Source organism: Eucyclogobius newberryi, unplaced genomic scaffold (genome assembly GCF_026437365.1).
Source record: "Eucyclogobius newberryi isolate DKJ021-1_F unplaced genomic scaffold, fEucNew1.0.hap1 SCAF_16, whole genome shotgun sequence".
Classification (NCBI taxonomy): Eukaryota; Metazoa; Chordata; class Actinopteri; order Gobiiformes; family Gobiidae; genus Eucyclogobius; species Eucyclogobius newberryi.
Window position 1 is genome coordinate 12,394,508 of NW_027315790.1, and position 16,229 is coordinate 12,410,736.

The window sequence follows — 16,229 nt, forward strand, 5'->3', positions numbered from 1 at the left end:
TAGGCCTATGTTTGATATTGCTGTTTATGCTCTTTACCACCACTCCTGATCGTTTTCCAGCAATATTTATAATTCCAATCCAAAAGTAGCCGACGATGACGTAAAAATACCCTGTGGGCATAGGCTTCACAAGGCCTTGTTTTGCCCTTTTCACATAATTACATTCGCCTTATTTCAAGAACAAACACTAGAGGGAGCTAGAGGGAGATAGTGCTTTAGCACTCCTTCAACACTTATTCCAAGAGTGAGGTTAGAACCTTTCATGACAATTGCGGCATCTATTCAGTAGGCTATAGGCAGTAAAGAATGTAACCAATGCATTCTCAAACCACCAAAGATACTTTTTCCAAGAAATATGTTGGATATAATATTCTCTGTGAGAATCAATGATTATCTCATACCTTCTCATGGAACTATCCATGTACCATCCCCAGAGGCTTGCTTGGTTTTTAGTCCAGTAGTTTTCTGGGACTATCGTCACCATGGTGAGCTGTCATCATACACCCGGATCCGTCTTACGTCGTACTGACGACAACTGCCATGTGTTGCGTTTAATGGAAGTTAGTCAAACGCGCACATAATGTGTGTTGTAAAAAAAAGAAGAAGCTTATTATTGTACGTCACAAAGTTCAAGACTATGTTATGAGTAAAACGTATGTTCAAATATAATTAGTAGCAGGTTGTTTTACTAAATGACTCCCTTTGTGCGTTTATTTTTGGCATATTTATCCGTTAACTTATTTACACTTCTTCGCAACTTAAAATTCCGACAAAACATGAAGGTTTTGTCGAACTGACGGAAGACTCCTCCCCAACAACAGATTCCGACCTCCAACGAGAAGCGAGACTGCCACATTGAAGAGGACAAAAAGGCGACCTGACATCGCTTTCTACACTCCCTCCACTTTCTTCGGGGTAGTCACGGGATTTCAATGTTCAGTCTGCTCTTTGTAAGTAACCAAAAACTCTGAAAAACATTCTTCTTTTGACCAAGGCGCTAAAAACGCACCAAAGCCAAGTAGCTAGTTAGCCAAAAGTTGGTTTTCGGCAGCCGTTTGGATCGAGACGCGAAAGTTGCGGTTTAAACTGAATATAACGTTAACCACTTGGCCCATAATAACATGTAGATGGTCGCCTCGTCTCTGATCTTCTCTGGTTCTTTTACCGGTTGACTGAAATTCATGTTCTACCTTTTTGCTATCGTTTTCTGCGTCATCAAAGAGATTGTTATACGCTTATTACAAACGAGTTTCTGCTATCTTTTTTCAGTTAGCATGCTAGCTAGTAATATGCTACGCTAGCTTTCCTCCGGACCAATAATCTTTTTTTTTTTCTAAATAATTACTTTCGACATAACGATGGGTTTGCGTTTGCGTTGCAATCCAGTTCTGTTATGAAATACGGCATTTTTGTCATCATGTTATCAATTTTCCCCGTCTTTTGTTCAACACAAAGCCCATGCTAGCCATTGAAAATGAGCCCGGTGATATTAGCATGTCCGTATGGAGCGTCCAGATAATGTGTCATCCGAGTTAATATTTAGACAGCCTCGTTCATGAAATGGACACAACACAACCTGGCTTAGTCATTTATAACCCGTGGCCGTGATTATGTGTGTTTTTAAAGTCGTTTACGGTGAGTTTTTAAAGCCAAGCTAAATCGTGACTGAGCTGAACACATTTCCGCCCTTAAACCGTGCACTCGTTTGCTAGTTACATGTCAAACCCTTATGACTGATTTGAAGATGACGTTAAGATGGTCATTGAATTAACGTTTAACGTTATTTGGGTTTGAAGACACTTTAACTGTTGCCTCCATATTGGTATGAAGTCTACGGTTAACTATTTTGTATTGCAGTCTACTGTTTTGTAATGTTACTTCCTTTTGTGTGTTCTTATTTTTTGCTTATAGTCTTTATTAGACATTAGAGGAGTGTGAAATGGGGATGAGAGAGAAAGGAGGACATACAGTAAATGGTTGGGATTCAAACTCACAACACTGGCCGGCTGCACTTGTGTGTTGTGCCTCAACCACTCAGCGAATTGTAATAATAATAACTCAAATGCACAGGCTTCTATCATGACATTACACTGATACATATGGTATAACTAAATATAATGTTTTGTGTTCTTTTGAACACACTTTTTAGCTTGCAGTTAAATTGATGTCACGTACTGAACTAGAGCAAAGGTTGCCTGTGATTTAGCCTTGTGTCCAGCGATTAATGCGGTCTCAACTGATAGAAGGAAACCCACTTGGAGAGGAAGTCAGACTGTAGCAGCTGTGACACCGAAGGCCACACCACTTTCCCATGACTCTCACTTTTAAATTTATGACCCCCGAAAGCTCCCATCTGCTCCACAAAAGAATATTTTAATCACTATTTACTACAAATGAGTAACATTGACCCTTCCTGCTACTGTGAATGAATGAGTAACTGGTGCAACAGGTAAGCTAATTACACATTCCTTGGGGTGACTCAGAGCCAGGTGACCCAAATTGCCCGTGGTGAGCTTATTACAGGCGAATAGCAACTTCTTCGGATCATGTGCTGCCTGCTTTCAGCTTGTATGTTACAACGGTTTCGTACATGATATGGCTGTAAACATCCTCAGAAAGATGAAAGTATTTAGTAATACAATTTAGTAATACTTGTAATACAGTTGAAAATATGGTAGAAACTCGACTAAATGGATCTAAAGACACATTTTTATACAACTGCCAATAACACTAATACTTGTTGATCATCATTGATTGCTGTATGATTACTTGAAGTAGTTATTCTGGGCTTTTTTGACAGACTTCACTATTTGTTAAAATGCTCTAGCAGGCGCATCTAGTTGAATACTTTGTCTGGTTGTGTCATACCTTTTTGTAGGCACTGCCCCATTGAACTCTCACACAGGCTACAGGTCTGGGATAAGACCTCTAGAATTTTAAGAGCCACATTGCTCTGTGGTCATACAAAATGGCCAGACGCACCTCTGCCATGTTTTGTACTCCTTTATGGCCTGTGAGTCGCATAAAGCCGGCTAATGTGACAAATGTGGAAGTGTTCTGCCTTGGTTACCGCTAGTGTGAAACGTGAGCCGGGAGCACAGTGACATGGGAGGTAACTGGAGGACAGGAGCGCCTCATGTTGTAATGTCCTGGCACTACTCTAGTCCGTATAGTGAGGTAGGGCATACGTGTTAGTTTGGTCATACATCTGGCCTAACGAGACACTGTTGTCCTTAACAGCGGCTTGTTTTTAGATCATAAAGCAAATCCACGTGTGTATTAGGTCTCAGGAGCACCTCACGCGCGCGCTGTGAGTGGCCTAATGACTCCGGTCCTCATTGGCCTGCTCTTTGTTTACCCTTGTTGCCAGAGCGCTGCAATAATCCAATCAAACTGCTCAAGACTATGCTTGAGACTGGATACAGCCACAGGTTGTTGTTGTTGATGTTGATGACCGTGTTGTTCAAAGTGAATGGATTTTTACCTGGTTGAATCTCCATCCAGCTCAAATCAGGTGAGAGGCTTTTTAATTACAGGGTTATTAGGTAATGGTGTATAAAGTGGTCATTTAGTTTGATTCTTTAATCCTTTTTCACTGATCATCATTAACCTCTTCCTTGTACAGCAGTTCTCGGTAAAAGTGGTGTGGTTAGCGCGGAACCCACGACATTCTAAACTAACATGTTGACCGTTTGCATTTGTTATTTGTCAGACTAAGTCAAAATGGCTTTCAGGACTCCTTTTTGTTCTGTGCTCATTTGTATTTCTAGAGCACAGAATCTGACTTCAAATATTCAGTCCTTGTACTCTGTGAACTCCCTCTCTCTTTATCCGAGGTTTTTGATACTCTATCTGTGCTCAGATGCTGCACATTTTGTGATAAGTGGTGCGTTTAGTATTTGTATGGTGAAAACAGGTGTGAATGTGGTGAAACGTGCAACAGAAGTAGCGTTACATCCCACAGGTCACAGGCTTTCCTTCTATCAGCAGTATTTTGGTTCTCAGTTGTTCTCTGAATCCGCTGGCTCACACTTGCAGGCTATAGTCAATTCATAGACGTAACATTAATGGTTGCGTGACATGAGACTCGCTGGTGCATTATGTGACTGCTGCAGGTCTTCCTCCCCCGGCTGACGTAAACTGGAGCTTCTGCTGTAGAAAGTGGTTGGATCACGTTGAATGAATCACATGTGCTTTTTCTTTTTTTAGCCGATCAATCCCGGTTTGTCTTGCTACTGTGGCTTATAACAATACAATAGGGTTTTCAAACACCATGAATTTAATGTTGATTTGTTAACTGAGAATACAGTTTATTTATTTGGGAATTAAATTAAATATTAAAATGAAATATGTCTGTATGTTTACACCAAGTGTCCGTTTACACATTACTGGTAGTCTGTTCAAAAAGCCTGCTTATTTGTCACAGAGGACGAACTGGGAAAAACACAATGGTTTGGGCCGTGCAGAACAAACTATCAATCACAAATAACCGCTAGATTTTTAATGAGATTAATAGTGAAGAGTACTGGAGTGTAGTTCTGAGAAGTATTTGAATGATGGTGGTGGCGCCTCTGCTGTGTAACACATTCCTGGAAGCGCACAGGTGGCAGGTTATCAGAACCCGCTCGACAAAGCATGGGGCCACACTGAGTCCACACACTTGGGAGTATCGTCTTCTGCCCAAGGCTGTGTTTGGAAAATTCTGAGAGCAGCGGAAAAGAAGGCCTGACGTCTCGAGCTCCAGCTTTACCTCATGGTATCATGACTTATGTTACAAACAAACCCTCTAAATAAAAGTTCCATTTGTCCTCAGAGCTTGTGAGTTTAGAGAGCGTGTCCAGTTTATTTACCGTAATCAAATATACTAACCCTCATCAAAAACCATTGACTCTTCAGATTTTTTTTTTAACCTGTAAACGTTTAACTCAACAATTTATAAATCCAATGTTTGAGAGTGAATTTTAGCTTTATTGCTCAAGCTGTGACCAGACATAAGCATAACGGCTGATTTATTACTGCAGAGGCTCAATCATTGGCTGGGCGAGTTGTCCATATGTTAACTCAAGGTGCGTGATGGTTTTTCTAACTCTGGCTTCTGAAGTCGTGTGTAAATTTACAAGACGGAAGTCAGAAAATCCAAACTCGAACTGGAACGCAGCACAAAATAAAACTCTGAATTGAAATGCAGACTCTATAAACGCGTAGAGTCAAAGCTCTTTTTATTCAAGCAGAAACACCCAGAGTCTTGACCTCTCGATACATATTTTCATACTTCTGCTTGTCTTACCCACATTTACGTCTCTTCTTTGTGTGGCGTATAATAGAAGTGTCAAGTATTGGATCAGCGCGCTGTAGGTGCAGCAGGTCGTATGTGGGGCGAGGTTCTAGGGCTTTTTTTTTATCTTTGTAGTGCAGCGTTCCTCTGACATCAAACTACTGCACACTACGGCTTTGTCCTGGATTCTATTGAGATGTAAAGTGCATTTGACAGGCTAGACATGATTAACATGTGTATGAATTTACAAAAACTCCTGTTTTTTTTGTTTTGACCTTTTTTGGTGAGGTTTTTATGTTACTTTCCTGTTTGGACAGATGTAACGCAAGGAATTCCAAAACCACCAAGCAACCATGCAGTACATGAGGGCCAAAGCTAGTCTAATTTATATAGTTGTATACCAGTAGTTATAATTTGACAATAAAAAAAAAAAAAATCACTTTGTTAGATTAGAAAGATGTCTTTGTTTATGGACAACTGACCTGAACTATATTGTTTATTGAGGCTTTTTAAATATATTTTAAACAAATAAAGTTTGAAATGAGGTGACTGAAGACTTCTAGATGGAGAATATTGCCTAACACTACACTTGACTGTTTTTTTTTTTTTTTTTTTAAATATCAATGTCCTTCCAGGTGTGTTTTAGAGTCTGTTTGGTTCAGAAAATGATTAAGATTTTCAAAAATATGACTACAGCCCTATTTATAGTCTACAAGTCACGATTGGTTGATTCATTGTTGCAGCACCAGAACTCGGCACCACTTCCTCGATTTTTTTTCCAACTTTTGTGTTCTACTTTTCCTCACACTGCCATATGACTGAGGCATGATAAATATTTACCACAGGTGCTAGAATCTCACCAAATTGAGCTTTTACCCTCGTTGCAACAGTGTCCCCTCTCAATGCATTTTTATTCTAATCCTGTATTTCATTTACATGTTTTTATTTATGATAATCTGCCGCTGGTTATGGTAAAATGTCACTATGAAGAGGCGGGGCTTATCAGTTATACAGTTTTGAACAGGAAGTTGATGGATCTGTTTCTAAATCAGATATTGCAGTTTACAGAACAAAATGTAAACTGGGAATAAAAGTCTAACATGTTCCCTTTTTTTTAAAGGTTTTATATTTTACTTTGTATGAAATGAGGAGTAGCATTATCATTATGTGCTGCTATTTTAGATACAGCCCAGCATCAAACACCTCCTACCACATTCGGGTTTACTTTACATAACTCGCCCTGTGCTGGACTCCCGGGACTATCCAAACATCTTTTTTAATTCTATTTCCAGTTGTTTTTTGCTGTTTGTTTTGCTCATACAAACGGGTGCTAACCACTCTCTTTCACGGTGTATTTACAACATGAGTAAGAGTAAGTGTGTTCTAAGCAATGGGAAAAGCCCATGTTGTTGTTTTTTAGCTTTACAAGACTTCCTGTGTTGTACAAATGCATATTAAGTACACGCGACTTTGAATTTGGTCAGGCTTTGATGGCAGTTTGCAAATTGTGCAGATTTGCATGAGCTCCAGAGTGCGATCTCAAACGTTTCTATTGCCATTTAAATTTATTTAAGCTTTTACCAATTGCTATTTCACTTCAAGTGTAGGCCTGCCACAAGAACACATTTTGAAGCATGATGTATTGCAAAAGAAAATGTCACAAAACCCCTAAAGCAGGGTTAAAGCTTGTATTGTAAAGCACACGCTGCCACAAATAAATGGCAAAATGAGACAATTATTAGCCATACAAGTTACTTATTTAAAACTCTACAGTCCAATTGTTATAGCATTACCAAACGTATAACTCTGTCGTAAAGAAATGTTCACACGATGAATATTGAGCTCTAAAATATACTGTCCCATCTGTCATTTATTGAACGAGGTTGATATGGTAATTGTCATGGTCCAAAATGGGGGTTTCACTTAAATACTTAATAATCACAATATTAAAGACTGACAGTTTGTTCTTCTGACAAATGCAAGAAAAGAAATGTATTTGTTTTGGCGTAAGATTTGTTGAAGTGCCGTCGGTGAGAATCAAGTGGCGTGGCGTGCACAGGAGGTGGCGGCACAAAAGCGGCCGTTTGAAGCCGTGCCGCCTGTAATCCTGAGCTTGTGACTGTGGCGCTGACATGGTGCTAAAGTCCACTCCTCCTCCGCACTCTGCGCTCACACCTTGTATGTTCCGCTCTGTGTCCTTTGCCCTACTCTCTCTCCCTCTCCTTCTCCCTCTGAGGCGGCTGCAGCCAGTCTGTGGCGGTCAGGTCAAGAAGAGGGCAGACTCTACCTGCAGCTACACCACACACATCCACATTGTGTTTTATGTGAAGGAACACACTCATGTGTGTGTTTTTATTTTTGTGTAGTTTTCTAGTATAAGACATTCATGAAATGTTCTGCACAGGCCAGTGTGACCATGTTTTTGTACAAGCAACAGGTGGAGTACATTTTACATCTGTGGCCGATGCACTGGTGAAAGTCTTCCCTCTGAGGCCTTCCGGCTTTAAATCAATCGAATTCTGAGCTTCTTTCTTTTCTAATGCTAGTAATGTTGTAGAAGTGATTAGTGATGTTTGCAATGACTATTTTAGAAGATCTGCTTTTAGGAGCGCACTTCCCCTGTTCTCTTCTCGCCCTCAGTCACTTCTTTTATACGGCCGCCTACAATCACTGTGACATTCTGAATCTTTGTCTGGACACATGTCGATCACTCTTAATCCCTTCCCTTTGTTCCCGCAGGGTTTCCGTTCCGACTTGAGCCGCACCTATATGGCGTGTGTGAGCCGAGAGTTCTGCCAGGCACAGCACCTCACGTCTGCGGAGAAGTGAACCGGCCGCCACTTCTTCAGGGACTACGCTTCCCAGAAACCTCCCTGACACTGCCTCCAAGGTGCTCCTGGGATACCGCGTAGTCCGCCTTCGGCCTGACAGCACTGCCCTGTCACCAACCGACCAATACGAACACAGACCTGAACTTGTCTACTTTCTCGCCTAACAGCCAATCACAAACAGCTCTCCTGAATGGGGTAACTTGATCGGACGCCTGGAATAGTGCCTCCATGTTTTCCTTTTTTTGTTTAGTTTCCTAATTTTATTTAATCTCGTTCATCCTGACGTACAGTGGACTAGCTTCTGCTTTCGTTCTCCTTGTGTGCTCACCCCCCCCCCTTTTTTTTTTTTTTTTTTTAGTTAAAGCAACTGTTGACCTCTTTGATCGATCCTTCCAAGTGTTGTCATTTTTATTATTTATTCTACCCTGCATCTACTAGAGTTTTTGTTCTTGTTGAGTTCTGAGCCATAAAGTTGCGTTTGTGTTTTGTAAGAATATTGTATTGTAATTGTTTTTTAAGCCGTCTCGCCAACATGAACCGCCCCGCTGCAGTCGAGATTAAAAGCGAGTGCATGAGGTTCCTGATCACCCATAACCCCACCAACGCAACGCTCAACAAGTTCACCGAGGTGCGTTTACCGTCAAACCAATGGGAAATGAAGCTCTAAAGCACGACATCGTTCTAAACTGCCTCCGCTTTGTCCTTTTTAGGAGCTGAAGAAGTTTGAGGTGAACACGCTGGTCAGGGTTTGTGAAGCCACATATGATAAAGCTCCAATAGAAAAGGAGGGCATCCAAGTCGTGGTGAGAATCCTGCATTGCTTTTTTACTGCTCTAAATATAAGGAAGGTGTGATGTTTATGCCTTTTCTGTGCTTCAGGACTGGCCCTTCGACGATGGCGCGCCCCCTCCCACCCAAATCGTAGACGACTGGTTGAAGCTGCTGAACACAAAGTTTCGAGATGAGCCCGGCTGCTGCGTCGCTGTGCACTGTGTCGCTGGGCTTGGCCGGTGAGGCTGTTTTTCACAATCACTTCTGTTTGTTTGGGGAAAGGGACAACATTTGCATGTCAAGTTCCTCTTGATCATGTGCTGGATATTGTTTTCACGAGTCTATTTGAAAGTGCATGTGATGGTAAAGAACGGGGCTTTTAACAAATGTGTGACTTTTGTGTGGGCGGAGGCGCTAAAAGGCCTTTTTGAAAACACTCCGATGCATGTGGCTTCTGACATTTTGAATTGTGGCATTCCAAAGATTTGAGAATTTCAAGAATTCGGGTTGGACTTGACACTTCCATGCTTCACAACTTCACTGGTGTGTTTACGTGCATTCTTGAGTTGCAAATATGTTAAACCAACAGCTTTGAATTCGAGAGAGCAGTATTTGTACTTTTGAATGCATCTGTTTATCTATTATAATAATAATAATAATCATAATACATCTTTTATTTATATAGCGCTTTTCAGGGACCCAAAGACGCTTTGACCTATACAAAAAACAAAAAGGGGGGGTATTTACAGACAGGGGGGGACAGCACGTACAATACACAATAATGTACAGATAAAATAAACAAGACAGAAGTAGAAAGAAAATGATGGATGTAACAGGGGGAAGAAGTGTAGTCAGTGGGGTAGAGGAGGCTAGGGGTAGTGTAGGTCATAGGCTTGGGTGAAGAGGTATGTTTTCAGTCCTTATCTGAAAAGACATGTTGCTTTACTTCGTCACTTTATTGTGAAGAGGGCTCTTGAGTTTACAGTGAAATGGGGCTGTGCTGGGGAAGTTGGTTGTCATTTCATATCCTAAATTCTGGAGAAAATGATCTAGATCTCGCCAAAATTATTGGCAGAGCTTATGAGACATCAGTTGTTCTAGTTTTTAAACCATCAGTACAGACATCGGCCATGAAAAAATGATATATTGGTCGATATCTACTCTGACTGTAGTGATGCTAAAGCTCCGTGTTGGAAAGACCTAGTCAGCATTTAAATCTGACCAGTTTGTGTTTATCTTTTGCACATTCTGTGAGAAAGGCGCCTGAAACTTATCACTGTTTGGTGTGTGCGCTCGGTGCAGTGCCTCAGGGCAACAGTGGTGTGGCGCCCCCCTGTAGATTTCCCAGGCTTCTTTCCCAGGTTTAAAGCCCCAGCCCCTCGTACATTATCACTACAGCTATGTGAACCTTGGCATTTAATCCTGTGCTCTCCTTGTCTGCTCCTTTTGATTCTTTCTGCCACTTCACTGGTCCGTGCTGCAGAGCTCCAGTCCTGGTCGCCTTAGCTCTCATCGAAAGTGGAATGAAGTATGAAGATGCTGTGCAGTTCATAAGACAGTATGTATAACTCTGTGAAAACCCCTTCACATCACATACAAAGTACTGTATTTAAGTAAGTGGGGTATATAAACTGTGGTTTAACTCGCATGTACACTAGTCTTTTAGTGGTTTTTAGATGTTGAATGGTCAAAAAAGAGCTTGGAAAATGTACTTATGTTCTAGATCGATACATTAATGTTGCATATTTTATCATTTCAACTCTTCTTGTTGAAACCATTTAAAATGAAATTCCTTCTCTTGATTGTCTGTTTCAGGAAAAGACGTGGAGCTTTCAACTCCAAACAGCTCCTGTACCTGGAGAAATACAGGCCGAAGATGCGTCTGCGATTCAAGGATACAAACGGCCAACACTGCTGTTTGCAGTAAGCTGTGCACGCTGCAGCTTTTCCATGCCTTTAGTTGGTCATCTTCCCTGCTTCGGGAGGCCAATAAAGAGTGCTGTCAGTAATTATTGTGATGATTTGTTAACACTGAGACATGGTTTGTTGATCAGAAAAAAAAGCAATTGAATGCAATGAATCCAGATCTGGGCACCCACCAGCTGAACCTATGAATGGAAGGTCAAAGCACATCTACAGGCCTGCGATGGGCCATAGTATTTCAACCATTAATACTCCACTTGAGACCATCCTGTTCCTTATGTTGTAATCATTGGATACCTTTTTAATTTGTATGAATTTTTACTTTTTACACAAATGACGATTGTGACATTGAATACGTTTCTTTGTTTCATCTGATTTATGAACTGTGATTTGGCTAGAATTGTGTACCTTTTTATAACATTTTCAATATTGTCATTTCGAGGTGGGTTTGGTACATGGTCAAGATTCACGTAAAATGCAGTAATGTTTTTTTTTATTTTAATTTAATTTTTTTTTGTCACATGCCACTCTTACTTAAAGCTTCACAGAGTTTAAATGTCTCAATATTTATTCACTATATATTTGTGGCTGTCAAAAGTAGGACGGGGGTCAATCACCTTGTTTAGTTTTCTAAAGAGCCATGTATTTCATTTGTTGGAGTGCAATAATCTATCCCCTAGCCTCAGTCAGTTGACCCAAAGCCCTGTTGCCATCCACACAGGGAAAGCCGGTACTTGTCTGCCATGTCTGTGACTGTAGGATTTCTCTCATGCATATTCAAAGTGGTTCAAATATTGCCTATGATCTGAACTCAAAGATGGGAAGCTGAAAGAACATGGTCAATTTTGTATCATTGTACCCATTTTGAAAAACACCCTGAATTCGTATTGGTTCTTTAAATATAAATAAAACTCAATAAAAACCTGATTCTGGATCTTTTTATTTCCTACATATCGGGAATCCACCAGTCATCGTGCCCTTGATACGGTGTGCTCTGTGTGCATGTCAGTCAAAGCAACTGGTTCGTGCCCTTTCCAAACACGTCAGTGACTCAGCAGCACGTGGAAGGCTCAGGACATCGCGCTACCGAGAAATGACTGAGCTACAGCCTGTCCGCTGAGAGGGCGCCCCCTGTTGGGCGCTGCCGCTAATTACACCTGACATTCTGGGTTGTAGGTGATTCCCAAGATCTTTGTCCTGTCAGCTCCATGGTGTTTTTCTGCACAACAATGTTCTAAAGTTGTGTGCTCAAACAGTTTGCATCGAAGTGCTCGTTGGTGGTGCAGTTTATTTGCTCAATGTCTTCTCTCACCATTTTAAGCCGGCCTCACCTGTAAAATAATAACTTGGGCCAGACATTCTTGAAAAAAAGATTGTCTTTGCACATAAACATTTTAGTACCGGAGGGTGCGAACATGCATTTGACTGGTGTTTTTAAAGGGACTGTACACAATTTTGCCATGAGACCCAAAGCGGAGGTTTTCCAATGTAACTTTCGGGTGAATTGTCTCCATGCAGATGCTTTTTGTGGAATGTTCATGGATGTGGGAATGTTCCATGGAATGCCTTTTTTAAATTTTTTATCATATTTCCTCGTGGCGTGGATAAATCATTTGTCCTGCCACGTATCAATCATAAAATGCACCTACCGCTCACCTGCAGCCGCGTCAGGCTCGTCCCCACGTTTCCGCGTGTGAGCGCATGGATCTATCATAATATAGTTCCCTCAGTGTACGGGGCAAAATGAAGACGGAGAAAGACAGTTCGAGCTGACACAGAAGTGGACAGAAATCTACGGGAGACGAGAGATGCGATGCGCTCCGTTGCGCTAATAAACAAACGCACGTGTGTGTTGTATCAGTCCACACGGGGGAGTGCGCATGCGCACTTCCGCCTGCGTTCTCAAATCGCCGAAAAATCGTCCATACCGCCTTTAATGTCTCATCTTCAAAACATCCCTCAATCTAATTAAAACTATTTAGGAAAATGTGCATTTTACTGTGAGCAGTGCCACCTTTCCATAGATCTGACCTACAGTTTAGCCTGGTCTGTAGTTAATGCTACAGATTAATGCATTTTTCTGATGGTGGACCCTCGACCCGAAAAGTTAGCCTACATGGTGCACCTTTATAGGTGCTGTACCTGATTTTATTTTATGTGCCAGTAGTTGAGTAAATATATTGTATAATAGAGATATAGGCCTGAGGTCATTGTCTGCATCTAAGTATCAAACTGTGTAATGCTGGTTTGCTTTGCCTCCCGACAGTTGTGAAATGCTCTTATGTAAGCGTGCTGTGAAGGATATCAGGAATGTGTTAAGAAAGTAAGTTGTGAGGTTAAACTGCTAAAAAAAACTGTTAAAATGAACTGCATCTGTTCTTGTTTTTAGGACGGTGCACTTGTTGGAAAGCCTCACAATGATGAGGCAGAATTTGCTTGGCTGTTGTTTCCTTGGCCTCAGATCTACAACATAGGGACCTTTGATGGGGCCAAGTCCCAGGTGCTGCTGACCTTAAAGCTCCATAAGTCAAGTCGACTGCAGCAGTGGCAAAACAGATAACCATTGTACTCATCTAAGCTCTTTATTTCATTTCAGTTGTTCTTTTATTTGAGAATGTACAACAAGTAATACATTTCACATTAAGAACAGGAGTAGGATGAAGAGCAAGTCTTATTTAAGTCCTGCCCCATCGTTTACACAATGAATAGAGCTCACGTGTTATCAACTTAAAAAAGAGAAGAAAATACTTTTGCATTACTTCAATATAATTTTAGTGTTGTTCTTGCTAATAGCAGCTTAAAATCACATTTTCCTTTTGCTATTCACGCTATTGACAACTAAAGACTTTGCAAACCACATGGCAACAAACAGTGTTTGCCGGTTTGTAAAACCAATTAAATCTTAAAACTAATTCAGACGTGTGCTTTTTTGGAGCAGTCTTGTGTAATATTCTCAACGCTTGTTTTTGTAATACAACTAAATGCATTGAATTAGTATTGTAAGAGTTACCACAGATTCCTGGACTATACATATGTGGCAAATTGGCAAACAACACAGAATTGTCATTGCATTTATATTTAACATTTATTTCACTTTTCTCAAGAAAAGTGAAATAAATGTTATGCTTATGTGTTGCTTCCATTCCAACTCTTTCAATATTGATTCCATTAAAAACAATTCAACATTTTTAGTTTTAGTTCAATTTAGTGAGAGTGTGTTTATATTAAACCATTTCTGAAATAGGACCATTTCTTTTCCAATAGTATGGATGCATATTTTCAAATAATTCCCAGAACAGGTGGCAAGGTCTGGACCAACGGTGGGCAATTCTTTTTTTCCCCGAGGGCCATTTTCAAGTAGCGGAGGACCAGATCGTGGCCATTGGTGTTACAAATGTGTATAATTATAAGCACTTTTCTGTAGTGTGTAGGTTATTTTAAATATATTTTTCATTCAGTTCATGTACTTTTTATTAAGCAAGTGCAAACATATGTTCCAGAACTAAGACTATTATAAAAATAGAATGAGTAACAATTATTATCTTAACTTGCTGGTCTGTACAGGTCTTTTCTGGACTAACAAGTAACAACCTTTGACTTGGAGTGTTTGTGTGTCATGACATCCAAGATGTGGGATGTCACAGGCCTCTTCAAACGCAGTGGCATTTGCAGTTTAGTTGGCAGCACACATATGTACATGGGTTAGTTGCAAAAAAAAGTTGATTTAGTGTTTAGTCACATTTTAAAGGCAAAACAACAATAGCGATCGATCATCAAGATGAGCCGCAGCTGAACACGAACGTGCTTATTATTTCAATGGCCACAAGCTGCAAACGATATATATATTTTCCTTTATACAGGTAAAAAAATATTAAAATAAATTAACAAGGCCTTACTCAGTTAAAAAACTGTTTAGCAGCATGTTCCTGTTCTACAACAAAGGAAAGCAACAACATTCAGAATGAGAGCAGAAAACAGAGACTATAATACCCAGACTCTTTGGTTCACAGTGAGCGACTGGTGTAGCTTTCAGCCAAAACAGAGTCAGCGATCCTTTTTGAAATGGATATCAGAGCTGCTTGTCCTCAGGTAGACTGCATTCCAGACCCTACTCCTGAACAGGATGTTCAGACGTGTGCTCACTGATGGCATTAAAACTGCCAACCCATAATCTGAGAGCAAAACCTTTTTATATAGTTTTCAGAAGGCCGTGCATTACATCTGGACAGCACAAAGGATTTGAAATGCCCTTCAGTCTGGCCTCAAGCTCCAGCACGTCCTTAGAGGTGAGTGACCACTGACCAGACGGATAAACAGTAGAAGATGGCGGAGGGTACTACTTTGTTCAGATGTTTGCCACAGACAGGGACAAGTATGACCTATTTTCTTATAGACAAAATTAACTGCTGTAGTTACTATAAAGTTACAAGTCAGGTCTGAGAGACGAGCATACTCAAAGTAAGAATACACGTTCTTACTGTGAGTGTGTATTTTAGTGCAAAACATCCATTATAAAATAGATTAATTTTTAATAGCAGTTGGGCTTTAATTTAGAAAACATTTTATTTGTATAACGAGTCTGTATGTTCATCATAAAGAATAAAATGATATAATGATGCAAACTCCCTCACTTGTGCTAATCTATTCTGTTTAGAACGTGGCTCTTCTGAAGATGTCGGCAGACAATGAGTTGAAACATGAAACAAACACTGATCTGAGAAAATTAAAGTGTTAAAGAGTGAGAGAAAACCAAATGAATCTTTATGGATTATTCTATTTACCATATTGTGTACAGCAAACACTTCACTACACCCACCAGAGTTTTCCTTTCCTCATATACTGTAGTAATGATACTGATATAATGCACCACGAAACAATTCTTTGTGAGTCGTGGCATTTTAAAAATGCATGCTTTTTGTTCTGTATCATTAATGAGGTGTGTCTGAAATATTTGATAGCCTTGTACTCATTTGAAAAACAAATACATTTATTCCCATCAATATTTGATACAGATATTAATATATGTAAAACACATACAATAATTAGTCTGGTTTGATCAGTTGTCTTTGTATAATGGAGTGTTTCCGCAGTCGCTCCTTACGGCCCTCACTGGTGCATATCATTCTGTGATGCTCAGAGGAAGGCCTTTCATTTTAATGCAAAATGAGACTTCAGCATCAGTTAAATGTGGAACTCAGGCAATTCCAGTCAAGGGGAAAACAAACTTGTATTAAACACCTAATGGATGATTCTCAGTTGTACTGCATAAATCAAATGTGCAAGTAGTTGCGATTAATCTTTACTTGAAGGTTCAAAGAATATTATTGACTGGTGGAAGAGTAAAATCTGAAGCACTCCGACAGATTTAAAAATACTTTGAAAAATCATTGCGGCCATTGCGGGGTCTTCTTCAGGGCATAAATTACTCA

General features: G+C 40.3%; 1 protein-coding gene across 2 annotated transcripts; it reads left to right on the forward strand.

Moving 5' to 3' along the window:
* The first annotated feature begins 785 nt into the window (after nt 1-785).
* ptp4a2b (protein tyrosine phosphatase 4A2b) lies at nt 786-11,727 on the forward strand. 2 transcript variants are annotated; one of them, XM_072447606.1, is made up of 7 exons: nt 786-950; nt 8,015-8,301; nt 8,626-8,734; nt 8,817-8,909; nt 8,986-9,116; nt 10,361-10,435; nt 10,693-11,727. In XM_072447606.1, the coding sequence occupies exons 2-7, from the start codon at nt 8,297-8,299 to the stop codon at nt 10,802-10,804; spliced, it is 525 nt and encodes a 174-aa protein (XP_072303707.1). In that variant the 5' UTR covers nt 786-950; nt 8,015-8,296; the 3' UTR covers nt 10,805-11,727. The 2 variants fall into 2 exon arrangements, with proteins under 2 accessions (XP_072303707.1, XP_072303708.1); XM_072447607.1 differs by having other exon boundaries at nt 8,015-8,165.
* The last annotated feature ends 4,502 nt before the right edge of the window (nt 11,728-16,229 follow it).

What these genes read in the sequence shown, in the direction of transcription:
- ptp4a2b (XM_072447606.1), top strand. An exon ending in CGCTCAACAAGTTCACCGAG is followed by an intron (nt 8,735 to 8,816) that starts GTGCGTTTACCG and finishes TGTCCTTTTTAG; the next exon opens with GAGCTGAAGAAGTTTGAGGT. An exon ending in AGGAGGGCATCCAAGTCGTG is followed by an intron (nt 8,910 to 8,985) that starts GTGAGAATCCTG and finishes TCTGTGCTTCAG; the next exon opens with GACTGGCCCTTCGACGATGG.